The sequence below is a fragment of the Sarcophilus harrisii genome, chromosome 3, assembly GCF_902635505.1.
Source record: "Sarcophilus harrisii chromosome 3, mSarHar1.11, whole genome shotgun sequence".
Lineage (NCBI taxonomy): Eukaryota > Metazoa > Chordata > Mammalia > Dasyuromorphia > Dasyuridae > Sarcophilus > Sarcophilus harrisii.
The window spans coordinates 520887382-520911211 of NC_045428.1; the positions used below are offsets into that span (position 1 = coordinate 520887382).

The window sequence follows — 23830 nt, forward strand, 5'->3', positions numbered from 1 at the left end:
GTATTTGAACTCAAGTCCTCCTGACTCCAGGCTCGCCACTTCATCCACTGTACCACCTAGCTGCTTCAAAACACTATGGAAGGTCAGTACTTATATTATTGTTGAATTCATAGAAGGGGATAAAATCTATGAAGAGGCTCAGAGAAAAATGAGTAGTAGACTAAAGAATGAGTTAGGAGATAATATCCTAAGTTAGGGGGTGAACGAAGATAAGGAACTAATGAAAGAGAAAGAGAGAATGATCAGAGGTAAAAGAACAGTACAAGGTAATAGATGCCAAACCTGAGGAGAAAGTTTCCAGGAGAGGTGAAGAGAAAATTTAAATCCAAGAGATAAAGATAATAAGAACGAGACCTGAAAAGTTTTAACCAGTTTTAATGTTTATTATCTTCTATTATCTTCCTTATTGTCTATATTGTCTATTCTAACTCTAGTTCTATCTATTCAATTATTCTTCCTCTATTCATAGTTGTAAAAGTATTTTCTTCCTTATTCTTTTAATTTGTTTATGATAGGACCTTTAATATCTAATTCTAGTTCATGTATCCATTTGCACCTTGTTACGGTGTATTGTATGAAGTGCTAGTTCAAACCTAATAACTACTTTCCAGTTTCTCCAGTTTTTGTCAGTGTATCTTTAATCAAGTAAATGACATCTTTGAACCTAGCTTACGAAGTTCATTTACTTATGTATATTGTGCAACTATGTTCCAATATTCTAACTTTTTAATTTTTAGTCAGTATCAATTAATTTATATAATTAATATTTTGTAACATAGTTTGAGATCTGATTCTTTTCTACTTTTTTTTTATTATTTCCATTGAGAATGTCCACTCTCAGATCCTGCAAACTAATTTTATTGTTGTTGTTTTTATTATTATTATAGCTTTTAATTTTATTCATTTTAATATTTTTGTAGCTTTACTGAAAATAGCAATAAATAAAGTAAATTATATTGTGTAGTATTGTTATTTTTGTTATATTGGCATGGAAAATTATCAATAATTAATATTTACTCACATATTTAGTTCTTTATTTTGGGAAAATGGTTTTTGCAGTTATATTCATACAGTCCCTGTATATATCTTGATAGGTAGAATCATAAATTTTTATATATTATGTAATTATTTCTCTTTCTATCTCTTCCTGTTAGCTTTTGTTGATAATATATGGGAAGACTGTTGATTACTTTGGGTTTGTTTTATATCCTGCTACTTTGCTGAAGTTAGTGATTATTTTAATTAATTTTTAGTTGACTTGCTAGCAATGTTTATATAGACCATTTTGTCACTTGAAAAATACAATAATTTTGTTTCTTCTTTGCTGTTGTTTATTGCTTCAATTACTTTTTCTTTTCTTATTGTTATTGCTGGCATTCCTAGTATCATGCCAAAAAACAGTGGTGATAATGGATATCCTATTTTACCCCTGATCTTAAAAGAGAGGCTTTTACTTTATCTTCATTACACAGAATGCTGACTCTTGATTCTCTAGATAGATACCATTTAATATATTAAGGAAAAAAATTCACTTATTTCTATGCTTTTAAAAAACATTAATGAGTTCTTGTATCTTGTCAAAAGCTTATTTTTACATTTATTATTAATGTGGTATATTATATTTATAGTTTTGTCAATTCTTATATATTTGTATCATTTCATTATATAGCTTAAATATTTCCCATTTTTATTAGAGGGACTTGTTATAAAGATTTTTTTTTCTTTAATTAATTAGTTCTTATCTGATTCTACCTGCATTTATTTTCCTTGTACAGAAACTTTTCAATTTTATACCATTAAAATAAATTTTCTCTGTTATTAGCATTTCCATTCCATGTTTTAGTCAAAATTCTCTGCCTAGCCATGGATGTAAAATTTTTTTCTTTTCTTCTTTTCTTTAAATGCTATGAATTTTTTAATTTGGGTTATGTATCCATTTAGAATTTATTGTGATATATGTCATAAGATGTTAGAATAAAGCTAGTTTCTTCTAGATATATTTTCAATTATCCCAACAGTTTTTGAGGAAGTCATTATAATAATTGATATCATTAGTCTTTTCAATCACTATGCAACTATATTTGATTTATTTGCCTAATCTATGCCATTAATCAATTTTAAAAAAATTTTTAACCAGTATGAATTAGATTTGGTGATTTGTGCTTTATATTTTGAAATCATTAGATCTGCCAAATTATCATTACCAATTTTTTTATGATTTCTCTTGAAATTATTGACCTTTTATTCCTTTAGATGAATTTTGTTATAATTTTGCCTCATTCTCTAAAGTAACTCTTTGATAATTTGATTTCCAAGCAGGGAATCTATAAATTAATTAATGTATATTGCCAGGTTATTACACTGGTATTAAAGTTAATTTTAAAATGTTTAATAAAATTCTTTCATAAATCTTTCTAGTTTTTATGGTATTTTTTTCTTTGGGAGTTCATTTGTGTGTTATACAACCTATTTTTCTAAGATTGGGCTACTTAAAAGCTCCTTTTTTGTTATGATAATCTGGGTGTTTTCTATTTTATAAATACTTATTGATTTCATTTGTTCTCATTTTTGCTGGCATTGGTCAAAAATAGTTTCTAAGAATCTTTTCATTTGTTGAGAATTTTTTCTACTTTTTTGATTTGGCAATTTGTTTTTTCTCTATTAGATAAGCTAATCAATCACTTGTTTTATTTTTTTAAACTGTGTTAATAGCTATATGTTTTACATTCTATCACTTCTTTGTTTTTAGAATTTTTATTTTTGTTTTGGTTGAGTTTAATTGATAGTACTTTTTCTTTTAAAGTTTTGTATCCAATATACTGATCTATTCTTCCTCTTTTGTTAGTAAAAGTGTTTGGAAATAATAAATTTTCTTTGAACACAGGAGTTCTTAAACTTTTTGTGTGTATTGGATCCCTTCAACAATCTAGTAAAACTATGAACTTTTCAGATGTCAGTGAGTCGACTCCCGTTTGTTAAATGCCTACTAATAGGCACTGTGATAAGTACTGAACCTACTTTATCTTCATTAATAATTAAAGAAAATGCTAAGTGAAAATAAACATTTGCATTTCCCCCCTCCATCTAAGTTCACAAACACTTTGAATTTATGAACCCAACTTAAGAACTCCTGCCTTAAGGACTATTTTAGCTAAATCCCTAAAGTTTTGATATGCTGTCTCATTGTTAACAAGTTCAGATGAAATTGTCTATTATTTTTATGTTTTTTGATACACCAATTCTTTAGGAATAAATTATTTACTCTATACTTAAATTTCAATGCTTCATTGATAATAACTCACATTACACGAGGTCAGTAAAGGATGCGTTTATTATTTCTGGTTTTTTTTAATTTATTGATAAAATTTCTTTGTATTGGCAAGGACAATTATTTTTTCTGCAGGCAATTGGGGTAAAGTGACTTGCCAGGGTCACACAGCTAAGAAGTGTTAAGTATCTGTGGTTGAATTTGAACTCAGAGGTCCTCCAGACTCTAGGGCTAGTGCTCTATTCACTGTGCCATCAAGCTATTCCACAAAGACATTAAAAAAAAAAAAAAAAACATGATTCATAGTTGAGAAATATAAATGCTTCTTTCTATTTTCATTTAGTAATTTCCAGATACCTATTATGGCAAAGTGACTTTCTTTCACCACATCTGATAACATTATTTTTCTACTCAAATGTGTATAGTTTCCCATTTCCTCTAAAATAAAACATAAATTCTTCTGCTTTGCTTTTAAAGCTCTTGACAACATTATTCCAAATTCTTTTTCCAGTTTCACTGGACAATGCCCACCTCTTCACTTTGCACATCAGAAAAATTATCCTTTTTGTTCCTGCTATTGAGATAATTCTCCATCTACCATCTATCATGGTTTTTTTTTTTAATTAATCATCTCCCATCTTTGGAATGTACTTTTTCCTCACCTTCACCTGAGGATGCCTATCTTTCTTCAGGATATAAACTAAACACCATCTTCTACATGAAGCTTTTCTTGATTTCTCCAGTTGATGATGTTCTCACTCCTAGACTATCTTGTATTTAGCTACTTTATATTTATTCTCTTTATAAACTGTATATACTAATGAATGTACTTGTTATCTCTCTTGTTAGGATATAAGCTCCTTTAGAATATTGATTATTTCATTATACATATATGTGTGTTCTTAATGCCTAGACATGTACCTGTTAGCATAGTCATCACTTAATAAATATTTGCTGATTGAGTGAACGTTTGTGGTCTATTTCTCTCTACAATTTGATCAACTAGAATTTAGGTGCAACACCATTAAGTAACATTATATTATCTCTATAAATATAATGTAATTTCATTTCTTGTTTATTTTAGCCACATTTATTGGTTAACTTTGTCAGAGATCATGATTAATATACCTGCTTTTAAAAATTCACTTGAAGAGTAATAAATTATATTCTAGGCCTTCACTATTAACTCTGTATAACTATCTTTCTAGGTGTTTCTTATAATCAACATTTTATTAGAGTCTATATTCCATTTTCAGCCTTTTTCCATTATTCAGGTGATTTCATCCCAATTACATTTACTATCATTTTATTTTTCATTTTTCATTTATTTTATTGTAACCTTTTATATGTTTTCTCCCTTTTCTACCAACTCTATATTAACAAAGAAGAAAAGGGAGAAGAAATAGAAAAAACCTAATCAATACTAGCAATCTCTAAATGAAGTATTTAGTTCCTATTCCTCCACCCACCCTTTCTTCACTATGACATACATCTTATACTTTATTTCTCCTTTTTTTTTTTTAATCCTCCCCTTATGGTCAGTCACCTGAAGTAGAAACTTGTTTTGCTTATGACGATTACCTTCCTGACACTGTTTTCCCTTTCTTCTATCTTACTCTCTCCTTTCTTTGTCCCTGCCTATTTCCCTTTTTAATTTAATATATTTCTGTACCCAAAGCACATATGTGAATGTGTGTTCAATCTTTCTTAATAATAGTGATAATAATGATGATAATAATAGGTAGCATTTATATGTGACTTTAAGTGTTTGCAAAACAATTCACACATATTAACTTGGTTAAACTTTATCTGATGTCAAAATAAGGGAGGCCATGAGATGCTTGTAGTGTTTTTTTCCTTGACTTGGAAGCACTGGATTTTTTCTATGATATACCTGGATATTTTCCACTTGGGGGTTTCCTTCTTTGGTCATTATTGGTAGATTCTTTCTATTTTCACTTTCTTCTTTGATTGTAATAGATCTAGGCAGTTTTTCTTTTATGATTTATTGAGCTATGGTGTCCAAATTTATTTATTTATTTTTTTTGGTCATGGTTTTTGGTTCATTTTAAAATTATCTTTCTTTAATCTGTTTTCCAGGTTAATTAAAAAATAACCACCTAATATTTTCTCTAATTAATATTTTTCCCTTTTAACTTTGTTCTGGTATTTCTCATCATCTTATGAGATATTCAGTTCTCATTATTCTATTCTAGTTTTCATGGAGTCTACTATATGTAGGGTTTTTGATCATCTATACAACACTGTTAATTACCCTTTAATTTTTTCTAAATTCTCATTTCATTTTTAATTTCATTTTTGTTTGTTTGTTTTGGTTTTTGTTATCTAATTTCATTTTTTTACCTCTTCCTTCATATTTATTTTTCACTCTGATAGTTCTTATAGCCAGCCAGGCTTTTTCTTAGAGTATAGTTTTAGTGAAGTCACTTTCTTCTTTGAGATTTTGTCTTAGGATTTTCTTACCCTATAATATTTCTTCATTGGATTTACTGTTATCTTTTGTTTACTCATATTTTTCAGTTTTAGATTTTGAATTGAGATTTTTGTGTTTGGAACACATCTCTTTGGCACTCTTTAATGGAAAGGGTAGACTGTATTTGGCTCTAAGAAGTCAGCAGATGGGCCTTGTCTTTTCATTCAGTGACCTATCATGTCTGATTCTGTCCCTTCTTCTTATCTTGGCAGGCCAAAACTATAACCTGGCTTCAGGTGCTCACTTATTGAAGCTGATGCAGGCTTATGATTTAGACATTGGTTGCCTTCAGGTCCATTTATAAGAATTCCAGCTGGCTTTCCTCCCATCCCCAACTTTGCCAGTTTCTGATAACTAGAGTTTCTATTGATTTCCCTGGCTTGATCTTTCTTCTGATTTTTTTCCTCCTCTCTTTTGATCTGAGCTATCATTAGCTTTCCTGGTTGGACATCTTTACCAGCTTCCATCTTTTGTTTAGTTTTTGATAGGAAGGAGAAACATATTTCTGCTTTTCTGCTTTTTTGGTTATTGGTCTACCTAACACCTTTTTTAGTTATCTGTTAGGGTTTCAGGGGGAAATTTGCTTTTTAATTGATCTTTCACTTGCCCTCTTTATTGAAAGTTTTGGAGTTCTAGTTTTTAATCTTTGTCTCCCTTTCCCCCCTCTGTAATCTCAGTCTTTTTTTCTGAATTATATGCTACAAGTAGAAGTCACTTCTTTATTCACAAACAATAGGGATAATTTAGTTCATGTTTTACTTGCTGGTCCAGGAGAAAGTCATATAGAATGGTATTTTAATTCTCATTATAACAAAGTATATTGATCACTTTCTCCCTTGTTTCTCTAAGTTTTTGCTTTATTACAGAAAGAAACTCAATACATCTAGCATTATTTACTCTTTATAATCTGTGTTGATTACTTTCTGCTTTTCATGCTATGGCATATTTTTAAGCAGATTTTGATTCATGCAAGGCTAAGTGTTGTAGAGGAAGTAGTCAATCTAAGATGCAGTCTAAGATTATAGTTTCTGTCTGTAATTATCTTATAGCCCATGTGGGGAGACAAGACATAAATACATATGTTGATCATAAGACTTGGATCTTCAAATGACCTTGGAGATAATATAGTTCAGCCCCCTCATAGATGAAATATTAATAAAAATACAAAAAAAGAGATAGCCCTCAGCAATAGTATCCTTGATGAACTAAAAATATAAGCAATGAAAGAACTATTCTTAGGTTATTCTTAGGTTAAATTCTATAGGTTAGAATGGAATAAATTTTTAATGGAGAAAGGGGAACCTGAATTGAGTAGACTTTGTACAAGCAGGGTGAAAAGTAGAATGACTTCCAAGACAGGGGAATGAGTTTAATAAAGACATGACAGTGAGAAAGTATATAATTTTTTCAGGTTATAAAAAAATAGGATAATTTTATGGAATAAAATATAATATTTTATATTTTATTTATTTGGTTGAATTTATATGGTTGAATCATTTCACAATTCCACAACAATGCATTAGTGTCCTGGTTTTCTCACATTTAAGGGAATATGTTTTGATGGTAAGTCACTGAATTTGTTATTATACATGATGAATTTGAAATGACATCAGAAATATTGAAAATTAATGTTTAGCAAGTAGTTGGAGATGTAGAATAAGCCTGGAAAAAACTCAAGATCAGAAAGATTTGGAAGTCATTTGCATGGAAGTCATGACTGAAATTAGGTAAGTAGATGTGACTCAGTTCCTTACATATCTGAGAAAAGAGGCCTTTATCAGAGAAATTTGCTGTAGTAAATTTCCCCCACTTTTCTCTTTTTCTTCTATTTCTGGCTACATTAGCTTTATTTGTGCAAAAATTAATTTCACATAATCACAATTCTGTATTTTCCTTTCCATGATCCTATATCTTTTTTGAATATCAATTCTTCCCTTATCCATAGATTTTACAAATATGTTTTTCAATGTTTTCCTAATTTACTTATGATGACACCTTTTATTTCTAACTCATTTTTCTGTTTTGACCTTACCTTGATATATAGGGTGAGATGTTGATCTATGCCTAATTTCTGTTAAATTGCTTTCTAGTTTTCCCAGCAATTTTTGTTAAATATTGATTTCTGACCCCCAAAATTTGGATGCTTGAGTTTATTCAACACTAAATTACTGTGTTCATCTATTAACTGTGCATCTACTCTATTATATTGATCTACCACTTTATTTCTTAGTCACTACCAGATTGTTTTCATAGTTGTTGCTTTGTAATATAGTTTAAAATCTGTAACTGTTGGCTGCCCTTCCTTCACTTGTCATTGATTTCCTTGATATTTTTGACCTTTTGTTCTTCCAGATTAATTTTGTTATTTTTTTCCTAGCTCTATAAAATAGTTCTTTGGTAGTTTGGTATGGTAATCAATAACTAAATTAATTTAGATAGAATTATCATTTTTGTTATTTTGACTTGGTCTATCCATAAGTAATAAATATTTTTATAATTATTTAGATCTATAGTTGCCTGAAAAATGTTTAATTGTGTTCACATAATCCCTAGTTTTTTCTTGACAGGTAGACTCCCAGGTGTTTTGTATAGTCTGCAATTATTTTGAATGAAATTTCTCTTTCAATCTTTTGCTGCTAGGTTTTGGCTTACAGTTTGATTTGGGTTTTGATAACATACAGATGTGCTGATGATTTATTTGGGTTAATTTTATATTGAGCAAGTTATTGTAATTAATGGTTTTAACTACTTTTTTAGCTTATTTCCTAGGGTCTTCTAAGTATACCATCACATCTGCAAAGAGTGATAGTTTTGTTTCCTTGTTGACTATTTTTATTCTTTCATTTTCTTTTGCTTATTTTATTGCTCTAGTTAGCATGTCTAGTATAATGCTGAATAACTGGTAATAATGGACATCCTTGCTTCACCTTTGATATTGGAATTATTGTTCCTTAAATATTTGGTAAAATTCAGTTGTAAATCCAACCTGTCCTGAAGATTTTCTTAGAAAGTTTTTAGTTGATGGGTTCAATTTTGTTTTCTAAGAGATTTATCTAATATTGTTTCTTCTTTTGTTAATTTGAGCAGTTTATATTTCTATAAATATTCATCCATTTCACATAAATTGTCAATTTTACTGGCATATAATTTGGTAATATAAATCCTGCATTAGTTTTGTTTGTACAAAAACTTTTCAGTTTGGTATAATCGAAATTTTCTATTTTGTGATCAGTAATGATCTCTAGTTCTTCTTTGGTCATAAAGACCTTCCCCTTCCACAGGTCTGAGAGGTAAACTATCCTGTGTTCCTCTAATTTATTAATAATTTCATTCTTTATGCCTAGGTCATGAACCCATTTTGACCTTATCTTCGTGTACAGTGTTAAGTACAGTATTAAGTATGGATCAATGCCTAGTTTCTGCCATATTAGTTTCCAATTTTCCCAGCAATTTTTATCAAACAGTAAGTTCTTATCCCAAAAGCTGGGATCTTTGGGTTTGTCAAAGACTAGGTTGCTATATTTGTTGACTGTTTTATCCCTTGAACCTAATCTATTCCACTGATCAACTAATCTATTCCTTAGCCAATACCAAATAGTTTTGGTAACTGCTGCTCTATAATATAATTTTAGATCTGGTACAGCTAAACCACCTTCATTTGATTTTTTTTTCATTAATTCCCTTGAAATTCTTGACCTTTTGTTTTTCCATATGAACTTTGTTGTTATTTTTTCTAGGTCATTAAAATAGTTTTTTGGGACTCTGATAGGTATAGCGCTAAATAAATAGATTAGTTTAGGTAGGTAATATAAATCCTAATACTTGTTTTCATTTCATCTTCATTTCATCTTGTATATTCATATATTCACCTTTTTCATTTTTCATACTAGTAGTTTGATTTTCTTTTTTTTTTTTAAATCAAATTAACCAATGGTCTATTTCATTGCTTTTTAAAAATAAGATTAGTTACTGTTTATTACTTTAATAGTTTTCTTACTTTCAATTTTATTAATATCTTGATTTTTCAGGATTTCCATTTTGGTGTTTAATTGGATATTTTGAATTTTTTCTTTTTGAAATTTTTTAGTTGCATGCCCAATTCATAAATCTGATCTTTCTCTCTTTTACTGGTGCATAATTTTAGATATATTAATTTTCCCCTAAGTACTGCTTTAGCTAGAACTTACAAATTTTGATGTCTCATATTGTTTCTATAATTTGACCTTTAACCCACTAATTTTTAGGACTTAATTATTTAGTTTCTAATTAATTTTAATATATGTTTTCATAACTCTTTATTAAATGTAATTTTCATTTTATTATTGCTTGAAGAGGATGAATTTAATATTTCTGCTTTACTGTTTTTGGTTGTGAGATTTTTATGCCCTAAAACATGGTCAAGTTTAGTGAAGGTGCCATTTACAGTTGAGAAAAAGACATACCTAAAGTTCTGTCATATCTAACTTTCTAAGGTTCTATTCCATCTCTTTGAGTTCTTTTTAATTTATTTTATGATTATATTTATTTAGATTTCAGAGGGGAAAGTTGAGGTTCCCCACTAGTATAGTTTTCATGTCTGTTTACTCTTGTCATTCACTTAACTTTTAAGAATTTGCATGCTATGCCATTTGGTGTACATAGATTTAGAATTGATATTATTTCATCATCTAGGATTTCTTATAGCAAGATGTAATTTCCTTGATTACCTCTTTAAATTAGGTCTATTTTTGCTTTTGCTTTGTCTGAAATCATGATTGTCATACCTGTCTTTTTTATTTTAGCTGAAGCAAAATAGATTCTGTCCCAACCCCTTGTTTTAATTCTAATGTTTCTGTTTCAAGTGTGTTTCTTGCAAACAACGTATTGTGGTATTCTGAATTCCAATCCATTCTGTTATCAACTCACCAATTTAGACGTGACTGAGGTTTAGGTATTATTTGCCTTCTCCTCCCCATTTTTCCTTTTACTATAAAAGCTATTTCTTATATGCCTCTTTCAAAATTTCATCTTGTTGTTCTTGTTCTTATTCTCCCTTCCCCCTTCTCCTAGAGCTTCCCTCTTTCTCACTAATCCCTTTTTTAAACATCATCTCAACCTAATTGATTAACTCCCACATTCTAAAAATGACAAAGTTACTAGAAGTTACAAAGAAAGATAAACTGTTTAACCTTATTATATCCCTGATGATTTTTCTTTTATGGTTACCTTTTTATGCTTCTCTTGAGTATTGAATTTGAAATTCAGATTTTCTATTTGCCTCTGGTGTTTCCATCAGAAATGTTTGAAAGTCCTTCATTTCTTTAAATATACATTTTTTTTTCCCCTTGAAGGATTTTACTTAGTTTTTCTGGATAGTATATTGCTAGCCTAGTTCTTTCCTATTCTATTTCCTTATATTTTATATTTTAGCCCCTTCATTCATTTAATGTTATAGCCACTAAATTTTATGTATACTGACTATGACTCCACACTATTTGAATGATTTCTTTCTGGATGGTTGAAACATATTCTTTTTGACTCAGGACCTTTGGAATTTGACTGCAATATCCCTGAGTTTTCTCTTTGGGATAGTGATTGATAATTTCTTTTAATTTATATTTTATCCCCTGATTCAACAATATTAGGGCAATTTTCCTGGATAATTTCTTGATATATAATGTCTAGCATTTTTAGTTTTGTTTTATTGTTTCTTGATGTCTTTTAGAGTCATTAATTTTCATTGTCCAATTCTAATATTCAAGGAATTATTTTCTTCAGTAACCTTTTGCATCTTTTTTACATTTGGCCAAATTCTCTTTTTAAAAAGGTGTTATTTTTTCAATACTTTTTATGTATCTCTTTTGCTTGTTTGCCATTTTATAATTTTATTTCTTTGCTTACATTTTTAACCTACTTTCCCCTCTACTGCTCGTAACTGAGTTTGAAGGTAAATTTTTTTTAGCTCTTTCAGGAATTCTTGTTCAGCTTGTGTCCAATTCACAAGTTGTTTGTTTGTTTTTTCCTTTAAGACTTTCCTTATAGCTTTTTTGAATTAATTGTCTTCTTTTGAGTTTGTGTCTTGATCTTCCCAGTCACCTCAATAGCTTTTTTATAGCCAGGTTCTTTTGACATTTAAATTTTTCACAACTGACCTAAACTAAACTTTCAAGTCTTACCATATATTGCTATATATAATTCTCTTTTCATACTCTACAATTCAGTCAAACTGTCCTTTTTGCAGTTCTTCAGAAAGGACCTTCCATCTCCCATCTCTGTGCATTTATATTAGTAGTCTCCTTTCTTGGAATGGCTCCCTCTTTACATTGTTTCCTTTGAAGAGAGACTCAAACACTACATAATGCTTTTACTACTACTGTTGCTACTGTTACTACAGCTACAGCTACAGCTGCTGCTGCTGCTGCTGCTGCTACTACTACTATTAATACTATTACTGCTATAAATTTGCATTTACATTGGGCTTTAAAATTTATAAAGTAATTTACATAAATTATCTCATTTATTTCATCTACATGAAGCATTTTTTGATTCTACCCACACTCATACATCCTTCTCTGGCAAAACTACATTTATTTTTATAATAGGATGGAGAAAATTGGTAAATAGATAGATAGATGGACAGATAAATAGTTTCCCCCAGTAGGATATCAACTTTTTAAGAGCAGAAAGTGTTCGGTTTTTATCTTTATATTTCTAACACCTAGCAGGATGCCAGAACTAAAGTCAGAAATTAATAAATGCTTATTGATTGATTGAAAACTGTTGATTCCCTTTCTATTTTAGACATCAAACTTTTATTGGTGATATTTTATAAACTTGTTTTTAAAATGTATTTATTTAAAACTTAAAAAAAAAAACAAAGTAGAAAAAGAAAACCAAAACCCAAACCAAAAACCATTGTCATGTATGTGTGCAGCAGAACATCAGGGAGGATTCAAAATATATGACAATAAATTTCCATTTCAAGAAAACCTATATAATAACAGAAAAAATTGTATTCAAAACCGTGCATCTTTTCTTTGCTTCCTTGTTATGCATTTTTTTACTTGGGAACTGGAAGAATGGAAGAATCTACCCTGGATAGAATTAGGAAAATTAGGAAGAGGGATAGGCTTGGGGAGACAGGGAAGGAAATGATTTCTCATTTGTTCATATTAGGATAATTTAATCATAATCCTTACATTTCTTTTGACTTAAGTAGAGTAAAATCAGCTCTGAATTGCTCAAGTTATCTGCTTGTTCTGTGAAGAACTTAAGTCACATAAAACAGGTACAGGCAATTCTAATAGCAGCAAGCAAAGACTGAGCATCTCTGCTGAGGCTGTGCATTCAGAAATGAGAATCAAGAATTGTACTTTGAACCAGGAAATATTTAGATTATCTAACTGGTCTTTAATACTGTTGTACTCTGAACAGGCTGGCTCAACTCTAGAGAGAATTGTTTTGTAGCACGGGAGATAGTAAGCAAAACCAAAGGGAAGGCTGGGGTTCAATTGTGATGATCTGGAATATATCCCTTTCTTTTTCTTTTAGAAATCAGGTGTTATGTATGACCCTGGCTGTTGTTTCTCCATAGGGACAGAACGCCAGGATTTTATGTGGCATTTGTATGTGTTATGTATTATATGTGTGGGGTGTGTGGGAGGGCAGAATGGCAGAATCCATTTCTGAGTATTGTAACAATCAGAGAATAATATACATGTATTTATGGGCAAGCAGCAGAAATAACATTTGAACCCAGGTCTTCTGAATTGTTCAGCCCTCTTTAGGCTGAGCTCTGCTGCCTGTCAGGTCTGGCTAGTAAAGACACCCACATTCTCATTTAATGAAGTCTCATTAAAGAGTCCAAATCCATTTTCCCAGAAGATGGCCCAATGGGGGGAGGAGGCTATCTTTATGGTGAAGGCTGACAAATTCATTGTTGATTAATGAATGCCACATTGTTTTCTTTTGAAAACTATATCATCCACAACTCAGAAAGAGAGGATGTGTCACTCTTCAAAGAATTTAATTTTTTTTTCAAATCTGGTTATTGAAAATGTTCCTAATATATATCACTTCACTTTTTTTGTTTTAGTAGGAACACTTTAGGGAACACATCTGAATTTTACTTGGATGATTCTGGGTCTTCTTTGCATTTTATCTCCCGGCCCTCCACCATAGGACATGGTATAAAATAGTTGCTATAAAAATGCTTATTCCCCGTTCTCTCCCCTCTACAGTTGCTTTTACTTCCTTAACACTCACTTATTGTCAGCTTAAAATCTGGCTTCCTTCCCTCCTTCCACCCATCCCAGCTCAACAATATCTTTGAATATTTCTCTATCCACCCTACTAACATCCTTATTTTGGTTTTTGTGACCTCTCACCTGGACTATATTAATAGATTCTTAACGGTCATTCCTGCTACCAATATCCCTCATCTCTAATCTATCCTTTCTATAACTGGCAGAATAATTCTCCTAAAGAAAATGACTGATCATGTGAATCCCATGTTTTAAAAACAAACAAAAACAACTTTCTATGATTACTCATTGTATAGGAGAAAAAGCAAATTAATTAGTCTGGCATTCAATGTTACCTTGTAGCTCCAACCCATTTTTCCAGACTTATTTCATTCATCTTGCTCTCCTTTTAACTTTGTAATATTTCTCAGATTTGTCCTGTTTTCTTCTTTTCTCGTACAGTTTTCCTACTAAAACAAACAAGAGACATGGTGAAGAAAACCTCATCCCTAGCATGCACTCTTACATTTCCATCTACTGATTATTCTTCGCACCCTATTTTCTCCATGAAGCCTACCATGATTACGCTTCCCATTCCCACTTGTCCAATTTTCTACATTTTATTTCCTTCCACGCACTCTACAATCCAGTTGTCCTAGCCCACTTTGCTCTTCCTCATACCAGACACTCCATCTGCCAATCCTGTACATTTGTACTAGCTGGTCCCATTCTTCTCAATTATGACTGCTAGCTTTCTTGGTTTCCCATAAGACTCAATTCTCCCTCCTTCTGCAGATCTTTACTTATTATCCAGACTAGGTAATAGTTGGGACCACAAATCTGGTCTGTCAGTAGACACATCTTTAAACAAATATTATCAATGGATATTTGACTTGGACTAAGGAATGAATAGAAGGGGGGAGTGGGTTGGATTGTCTTTGGAAAGTAATTTTTTATTTTTTCAATTTATTTATTAGTTTTCAACATTTCCTTTTATATTTTGATTTCGATTTTTTTCCTCTGTATCTTCCTCTGCACCTCACTCTCTGAAATGGCAATTAATCTGATAAAGGTTACACAAGTAAAAGTATATTTAATGGGGCAGCTAGGTGGCTCAGTGGATAGAGCACCAGTCCTGAAGTCAGGAGGACCTGAGTTCAAATCTAGTCTCAGACAAACACTTCCTAGCTGTGTGACCCTGGGCAAGTCGCTTAATCCCAATTGCCTCAGCTATATGTATATAAACATATTTCATCATTAGTTATGTTGTGAAAAAGAAGCAGAACAAAACAGAAAAGCCAGAAAAAAGAAAAAAAACAGCAAAAAAGTAAAACTAGTATGCTTTGATCTGCACTCAGATCCCATAGTTCTTTCTCTGAATGTAGATAGAATTTTCCATCACGAGTATTTTGGAATTATCTTATATCATTGTATTGCTGAAAAGAGCAGAGTCTATCAATTACAATAATGTACCACAATTTTTTTAACCATTCCATAATTGATGGATATTCCCTCAATTTTCAGTTCTTTGCTATCACAAAGAGTGCTGCTACAAAGATTTTCATACATGTGGATTTTTCATTTTTTATGATCTCCTTGGGATAGAGATCTAGCAGTGGTGTAGCTGAATCAAAGGGTATGCACAATTTCATAACCCTTTGGGCATAGTTCCAAATTACTGTCCAGAATGGTTGGAGCATATTATAACTATACCTACAATGAATGCATTAATGTTCCAGTTTACCCACATCCTCCCCAAATTGTCTGTTCATGTCCTTTTAACTATTTGTCATTTGGGGAATGACTTGTATAATTCTCTATATATTTTACAAATGAGGCCTTTATCAGAAACACTGGCTATAAAAATTGTTTCCTGGCTTTCTGCTTCCTTCCTAATCTTGTTTGCATTAGCTTTATTTGTGCAAAAAACTTTTAAATTTAATGTAATCAAAATTCTCCATCTTATATTTCAAAATGTTCTCTATCTCTGGTTATCAATTCTTCCCATTTTCACAGTTCTCTTAGGTAAAACTTTTCCTTTCTCTCCTCTAATTTGTTTATGGCATTACCTTTATTTCTAATTCATGTACTCATTTTGGTATATGGTATGAGATATTGGTATATGATGTAAGATATTGTTTAGTTTCTGCTATATTATTTTCTAGTTTTACCAGCAGTTTTTTTTTTTTTACTTCTCCCCGAAGTCAGAGTCTTTGGGTTTAATCAAACACTAAATTACTAAAAAATCATTAAGTATTATGTCTTGGGTATCTAGCCTATTCCATTGATCTACCACTTCTTAGCCAGTGTCAATTAGTTCTAATGATTGATGTTTTATAATATAGTTTTATATCTGGTATGATTAGGCCTCCTTTCTCATTTTTTTCATTACTTCCTTTAATATTCTTGACTCTTTGTTCTTCCAGATGAATTTGGTTATTATTTTTTCTAGATCTATAAAATAATTTTTGACAGTTTGATTGGTATGGCATTGAATAAGTAAATCAATTTAGATAGACTTCTCATTTTTATTATATTAGTTTGACCTACCCATGAGAAATTAATATTTTTAAATTATTTAGATTTGACTTTATTTGCGTGAAATTTATTTTTGGTAATTACTATGTTGTCTTGGCAGGTAGATGCCCAAGTATTTTATATGATCTACAATTATTTTAAAAGGAATTTCTCTTTCAATTTCTTGCTACTGGGCCTTGTTAATAATTAATGGAAATGCTGATGACTTAAATGGATTTTTTAATATCCTGCAACTTTGATAAATTTGGTAATTATTTCAAATAAGTTTTTAGTTGATTTTCTAGGATACTCTAAGATACTTAAATTTGTGTAGTTTTCAGAATCCCAAGCATTCTTCTTTTTTAACCAATATTTTTCCAATGATGCTCTAAGACTGTGAGTCATAGAACACTATACACATCCAAGAAACTAAATCTATAGGTCACTCAAAGAGCAATGGAGAAGAAATTCATAGGGAGCATGAGTAATCAGCAAAGCATTGTAAGTGAAGAACTATGCAAGAATGACTCAATGGATGTCAGCAGGACTATATAATCTAAAATAATGATAGATATCATGTGAGTTAGAAGTATAACAACATCTAGAAAAAGGTATATAGAACATTGGGTAGAACCTCTCTATCTCACCCCTCTCCACCTGCTAGAGGATTATAAGAGGTCATGGAGAAGATTCTCATGAGAAGTTCAGTCATAGATGGATTGTAATCTGTACCTCTGGAGGAAGTATGCACAGATTTACATATTCTTGGAAGTATAAAAATATCAAATTAGTTTCATGCTATTTTTTCTTTTTCCCTGCAAAGTTTGACCAAGATTTAAGTGATTTTTGCACATAATGACTTATATGCATCCTTTTCCTGAAGCCAAATATCATTATATACATACTTCAGCAACACCAGAGGCAAAGGAAAATTTCAAAAGCTTTTCCAGTCTTATTAACTAATTAGAAGGCAGAGAGATGATTGAAAAGGAAAAATTGTTGCAAGCATTTATTCTTTCTCTTTGAACTCTACTAATTGATGGAGAAATTTTTACTTAATTTTGGAGCCAAATTACTTTATATAATATTACTAAAGATTCAGTTGAAAAATGTTTTTCCTTTTCCTTAGCATGAGATTATTCTGATGTATTTTTTAAAAGTAGTCATCATCTAAAAGAGAGCAGGTACTTAGGCTGGGGTGCATTTGAAATGACCACTAAAAGCAGAGGTGCTTTTAAAAAGCATATTATAGGTTTGAGTTTCATCTTCTCACTTGGGAATCTATAGAATTTGCAGCATTATAGGAGTTTTGAATTATCCTTCTTTCCGGGGCCTTATTACTACCTCTTTCATGCAGTATTCCTTGACTCTCACCACCAGCCAACAATGCACACACACACACACACACACACACACACTCTCTCTCTCTCTCTCCCCCCCTCCTTATCTCCTTCCTTCCCTCCTTCTTTCCTTTCCTCCCTCTCTCTCTTTTCTCTCTTCCCTCCTTTCCTTCCTCTCTCCATTTTCCCTCCCTCCCTCTTTTTCTCTCTCCCTCTTTGTACCACCACACCTGAAAAATAGTGGTCTTGAGCTATTTTGTTTATATGGCTTTTTTGCACATTCATAATCACTTTTAGATTTGCTTGTATACAAGTTTTATACTTTCTATCAGATCAAAAGGTCCTTGAGGACAAGTCCCAGACTTTTAAAAACAGACTTCTTCCTTGGTATATTGATTGGTACTCCGTAGAATGAACTTTTTACAAGAATTTGTTGAATGGAATTGAACTGAGCCCACAAAGCTTGCCTTTGTCTCTCACAGGCACCTCACACATTCTGATGAGCTTTTCTCAGCAACAGAAGTTATAGACATTCACTTGGAAAATTTGACAATAATCAGAGGATTAATTTTCCCTTATGCTCTTGTTATGACTTCTCATGAAAATTTCCAGACAAGATCCGGGATGGTGAGTGTATTTTTAGAAACTGGGGTGTTTCTTTCTACTTTCACTTGAAAAACCATATGGTGTTAGAAGCACAAGGTGAGAGCCAGCTCAGATGTCCAGCCAAAGAGAAGAGAGACTATCTATATAATTACCATAATGGTACTAAGGATGTTTGGGTTAGGGATTGAAAGTATGATTTTAATGATAGAAAGAAAGGACTCCCTGGTAAGGAGAGTCTCTTTTCCAATCCAGGTTGGTACCTTCTCTATAATTTATCATCTTAAGAGTATTGTTCACAGCCCTGAGAGAATAAATAAATCTGAGATCACCTAGTCAGTATATGTCAGAGACTGGTATTGAACCCAAGGCTTCCTGGATCTGGGGCCAACTTCTAACCTTTTGCTATGGTGCTTCTTAATAATGGTGACAACAGCAGTAACAGTTTTAATGTAGCTCTTTAAGTTTTCTAAGCATCCTATTTGATCCTCACAGCTACCTATGAGATCGATGCAATTATTATCCTCATTTTACAGATGAGGAAACTGAGGCTGAAAGAGATGAAAGGATTTGCTCAGCATTACACATTTAATAGATGTCTAAGGCAGGAGCAGAAGCCATTTCGTCTCAAGTCCAAGTCCATTACCCTATTATTGGCCCCCTACCTGCCTCATGGTTCATATTTATAGTAGTTTAAAGGTTTAGCAAAAGCTCTTTTCCTCACAACAAACCTGGGGCAGCAAGATGGTGCAATGGATAAAGTACCAGTCTTGGAATCAGGAGAACCTGAGTTCAAATTAAGCCTCAAACACTTGATACTTACCAGTTATGTAATGCTGAGGAAGTCACTTGGATTGCCCCACACAAACAAACAAAAAACTAAAATAAAGTACACTCTAATAATGGGCAATCATGGTTTACTTTCAGTGGGCTAGTGGATAGAATTCTGGGCTTGGAATCTTGAAGATCTGAGTTCAAGTCCTATCTCAGTCACATGCTTGGCTATGTGATCCTGGGCAAATTGCCTAACCTCTACCTCAGTTTTCTCAACTAAAAAATGGGGATATTATTATCCCCATCTTGGATTGCTGTTAGGATTAAATGAGATAATTGGCAATAAAGTTCATTGCAACCCTTATAATTATAGGAATTCTAGTTATAAATATAATAATTATCATCATTATTAATATTAATTAATTAATATTAAATTAGAAACAGATTCACAAAGAGGGAAAAAGAAATCTCTCCTTCAAAATAAATTGAAAATTTTTGTTAACTATGCATTTTAAGATAGTGGTCAATCCCTTGGTATGCTGGAATTATAGTTCTGGAAAATTTTTTGTGTTTTTGGTCTTCAGCATGAATCCCCTCTTCCCTACAGAGAGAAAGGTCAGAATCATTATTATTTTTTCGGTATTCTATCTTCCTTCCAAAAAGCTCAAAGCTTTATTTTGAGAACTTTCAACTTTTAACACAAGCTTTAAATTTATAAGGAGAAAAGATGAAATGATTGGAATTAGAAAAGAAGTAGAAGCAAGAATATGGAATAGATCATGATTAATTCATGTTCCTGTCAAACTGCAGATAATCTGGGTTTCTGGGCCTACCTGCTTATTGTCAGAGATAGCTTCTTGAATTCTCTTGCACCTACTGCAATCTTATGGTCTTGAAAGTATTTCACTCAGTGGGAACTTTTTTTTTTTTTTTTTAACCATTGTAATAGTCAGAATTTTTATTACTCAAACTATTTTTTTTTGCATTCTTGTTACTATTAAAAGTAAATGATATAGAGAATGAAGCATTGGACTTAGAGTTAGAGAGATCTGAATTCACATCTGGTCTCTTATCAGCTTTGTAATTCTGTGCAAGTTATTTAACCTGATTTGGTTTCCTCAACTATAAAATGGAGATCATAATAGCCCCTACCTCACAGGGTTTCTTTGAGGATAATATTTATAATTTGTTTAGTGCCTGGCACATTGTAGGCACTAAGTAAATGTTACATAGTAGATATTAGAATCAGGGGTCCTCAAACTACAGCCCTTGGGCCAGATGCAGCAGCTGAGGACGTTTATCCCCCTCACCCAGGGCTATGAAGTTTCTTTATTTAAAGGCCCACAAAATAAAGTTTTTGTTTTTACTATAGTCCAGCCCTCCAACAGTCTGAGGCACAGTGAAAAGTTTGAGGACCCCTGTTAGATGAATGCTAGGTATCATCATTATTATTAATACTAAGATCAAATGAAAGAATATTTGTAAAGTGCTTAGCACAGTTCCTGACATAGTTGTTACTAGATGAATGCTAGCTATTTTCAATATTTTCATGAGGCAGCAATGTGGCACAGTGGATAGAGCAATGACCTGAAGTCAGAAAGACTCCTCTTCCTGCGTTCAAATCTAGTCTCAGATACTTACTAGCTGTGTGACCCTGGGTAAGTTACTCAACACTGCTTGTCTCAGTTTCCTTATGTATAAAATGGAGATGGAAAAGGCAGACGACTCTAGGATCTTTAACAAGAAAACTCCAAATGGAGTCAGAGTCAGCTACAACTGAACAACAATAATCAATATAATTATTATTATTATTGTTTTTAGGATCAAAAGACAGAATATTTGTGAAGTGCTTAGAATAGTGCCTAGCACATAGTAAGTGCTATATAAATGCTAGTTATTATAATTATTATAACCTTCTTTTTGGTTTAAGTTTTATGAAGTGCTTGGAATAGTGCCTAACATATAGAAGGAACTATATAAACACTAATTAGTATTATTATTATCAGGATCAAATAACAGAATATTTATAAAATGCCTCGCACATAGTAGGTGCTTAATAAATGCTTGTTCCATTCCCACTTCTGTTCCTTTTTTGGTTTAGGCTTTGTGAAGTGCTTAGAAAAGTGCCTAACACATAATAGCTACTATATAAACTCTACTTATTATTATTAGGATCAAATAACAGAATATTTATAAAATGCCTCACACATAGTAGGTGTTTAATAAATGCTTGTTCCATTCCCCCCTCTCCTCCCTTTTGGTTTAAGTTTGTATTAACAGTGTTGGGCAAAGTGCCTAGTGTTTAGGAGATATTCAATAAATACTTATTGACTTGATCTACCCTCCTGTCCAAAATACCAAAATAATTTCTAAAGGGAAATGATTTTGGAGACTTCTGTAATAAGATTATAGACGCTTGCCAACCCAACCCATTGAGTGTCAGCCAGTCACCAATGGTCGCTGTGGTTTTTGCTTATCTACTTGAATCAAGGGAAGATGACTGGGGTTATCTCTAGAGTAAATAATCTATAGTGGACAAGTTGACCTTCATTTCTGTTTTTTAGCCCAGCAAACCTCTCCTCTCTATACTGCCGGTTACCACAGCAGAGATGGAACCAAATGGCAGCTTCAGGGGCACCCAGGAGAACTGCATGGTGGATGACTTCAAGAGAAACTTTTATCCTGGAGTCTACCTGGTCGTATTTGTCCTGGGGGCCCTGGGCAATGGCTTTTCCATATTCATTTTCCTGCAACCTTCTAAAAAGCCCAAGTCGGTGAACGTGTTCATGCTGAACTTGGCTGTTTCGGACTTGCTCTTTGTGTGCACGCTGCCCTTCAGGGCGGACTATTACCTGCGGGGCTCTCACTGGGTGTTTGGCGAAACAGCGTGCAGGATCATGTCCTATTCCTTCCACGCCAACATGTATGTCAGCGTTTACTTCCTGACCGTCCTGAGCATCGTCCGTTTCCTGGCCACCGTGTGTCCCTTCAGGCTCCTGCATGTGACCAGCCTCAGGACGGCCTGGAGCCTATGTGCGGCCATCTGGGTCCTGGTCCTGGCCCCCTCAGGCCTGCTTCTGAGCAGCGGAACCTCCAAGAACGGAAAGAGGGCCAGCTGCTTGGAGATGAACCTTAGCAAGATCACCAGGCTGCGGATCCTGAACCACGTGGTGATGGTGGTGGGCTTCGCCCTGCCTTTCTGCACTCTGACCATCTGCTATCTGCTGATGATCAAGAGTTTGCTCCGGCTCAAGGTTCCCAAGTCTAACGCCCGAATCTCTCACAAGAAGGCGCTGATCACGGTCACCATCGCCCTGATTCTCTTTGTGCTGTGTTTCCTGCCCTATCACATCCTCAGGACTCTCTACCTAATTCAGTGGAGGGAGGGCAGGTGCAACGAACAGCTGCACAAGGCTGTCATCGTCACCATGGCCATGGCCGTGGCTAATAGTTGCCTTAACCCTTTGCTTTACTATTTTGCCGGAGAGAATTTTAAACAGAGGCTAAGAGCGGTATTCAAAAAGGGATGTATGCAGAAAGAAATGCACCAGTCCTGTTTGTACATGGCCAAACAAACGATGCACGAGTAAGAGATGTTTTTAGAGAGCATTTTCCCTATCTTTATCATTCTGTACACATTTCCCATACAACCTTGCATTTATGCCGTTACACTGACAACAAAAAACCATGCATGTTAACTATGATTTATTTTTCATAGCATTTAAAAACATTTCCTACAGACACGCTTCAAGTGATCAAATATGAAAGGGTAAATTGGCAGAAATAGTTCAGGGGAAAGATATGTTTACCTGGGGTAAAAATGGTCGGTGAAAGGTAATTTTTTTTTCTTTCCCCTTTGATAAAAAGGAAACCTCATTGGAGAGGAAATAAGGAATAGTATGCCTACAAATGACATCAAAAATTTTTCTTAAAAAAGTAGTTGTAGGAGGAATGGGATACAATATTGATGTGGATACAGTCATGCTAGTAGAAGTGGTTCAGTTCTCTTGAATGTGAGCCTTGGGAGACTGGCACCATAATAATGGAACTCTGAAGACCACAGCCACAGGATGACCTGCAGAGGATAGTTAGGTGAAATGTTGGGAAAGAAGTGGATCTACCTCCTAAAAAATGGGGAAGAGGATTGCCAACTTTTAGATGTAGTACCCTGGGACTGTCTTATAGAAAATTGTAGTTGAAATGAGGAAGAATTGAAATCTAATCTTGTTTCAGAACCTCAGTAGCTCTGTGACCTTGGACAAGAATCTCAAGCCCTCTCAGTCTGAATTTCTCCATCTGTAAAATAAAGGATTAATAATAGCACTTACCTCGTAGTCTATTTTGAGGATCAAACTAAGAAGTTAACAAGCATTCATTTGACAAGTTAACAAGCATTTGTTAAGTGCTGATAATTAGGGATAAGAAGTGAGTTCTGAGGACAGCTAGATGACACAGTAGGTAGGGCTCTGGGCTTGGAGTCAGGAAGGCCTGAATTAAAATCCAGCCTCAAATTCTAGCTGTGTGATTTTGGGTAAGTCACTTAATCCTGTTTGCCTCAGTTTCCTCATCTGTGAGATGAGCTGGAGAGGGAAATGGTAAACCATTCTGTTGC

The 23830-nt window shown here is 32.9% G+C and overlaps 1 protein-coding gene across 1 annotated transcript; it reads left to right on the top strand.

Moving 5' to 3' along the window:
• Window positions 1–34: 34 nt before the first annotated feature.
• Window positions 35–23727, top strand: CYSLTR2 (cysteinyl leukotriene receptor 2). Its single transcript, XM_031961939.1, has 3 exons — window positions 35–82; window positions 18324–18468; window positions 21783–23727. The coding sequence occupies exons 2-3, from the start codon at window positions 18430–18432 to the stop codon at window positions 22806–22808; spliced, it is 1065 nt and encodes a 354-aa protein (XP_031817799.1). The 5' UTR covers window positions 35–82; window positions 18324–18429; the 3' UTR covers window positions 22809–23727.
• The last annotated feature ends 103 nt before the right edge of the window (window positions 23728–23830 follow it).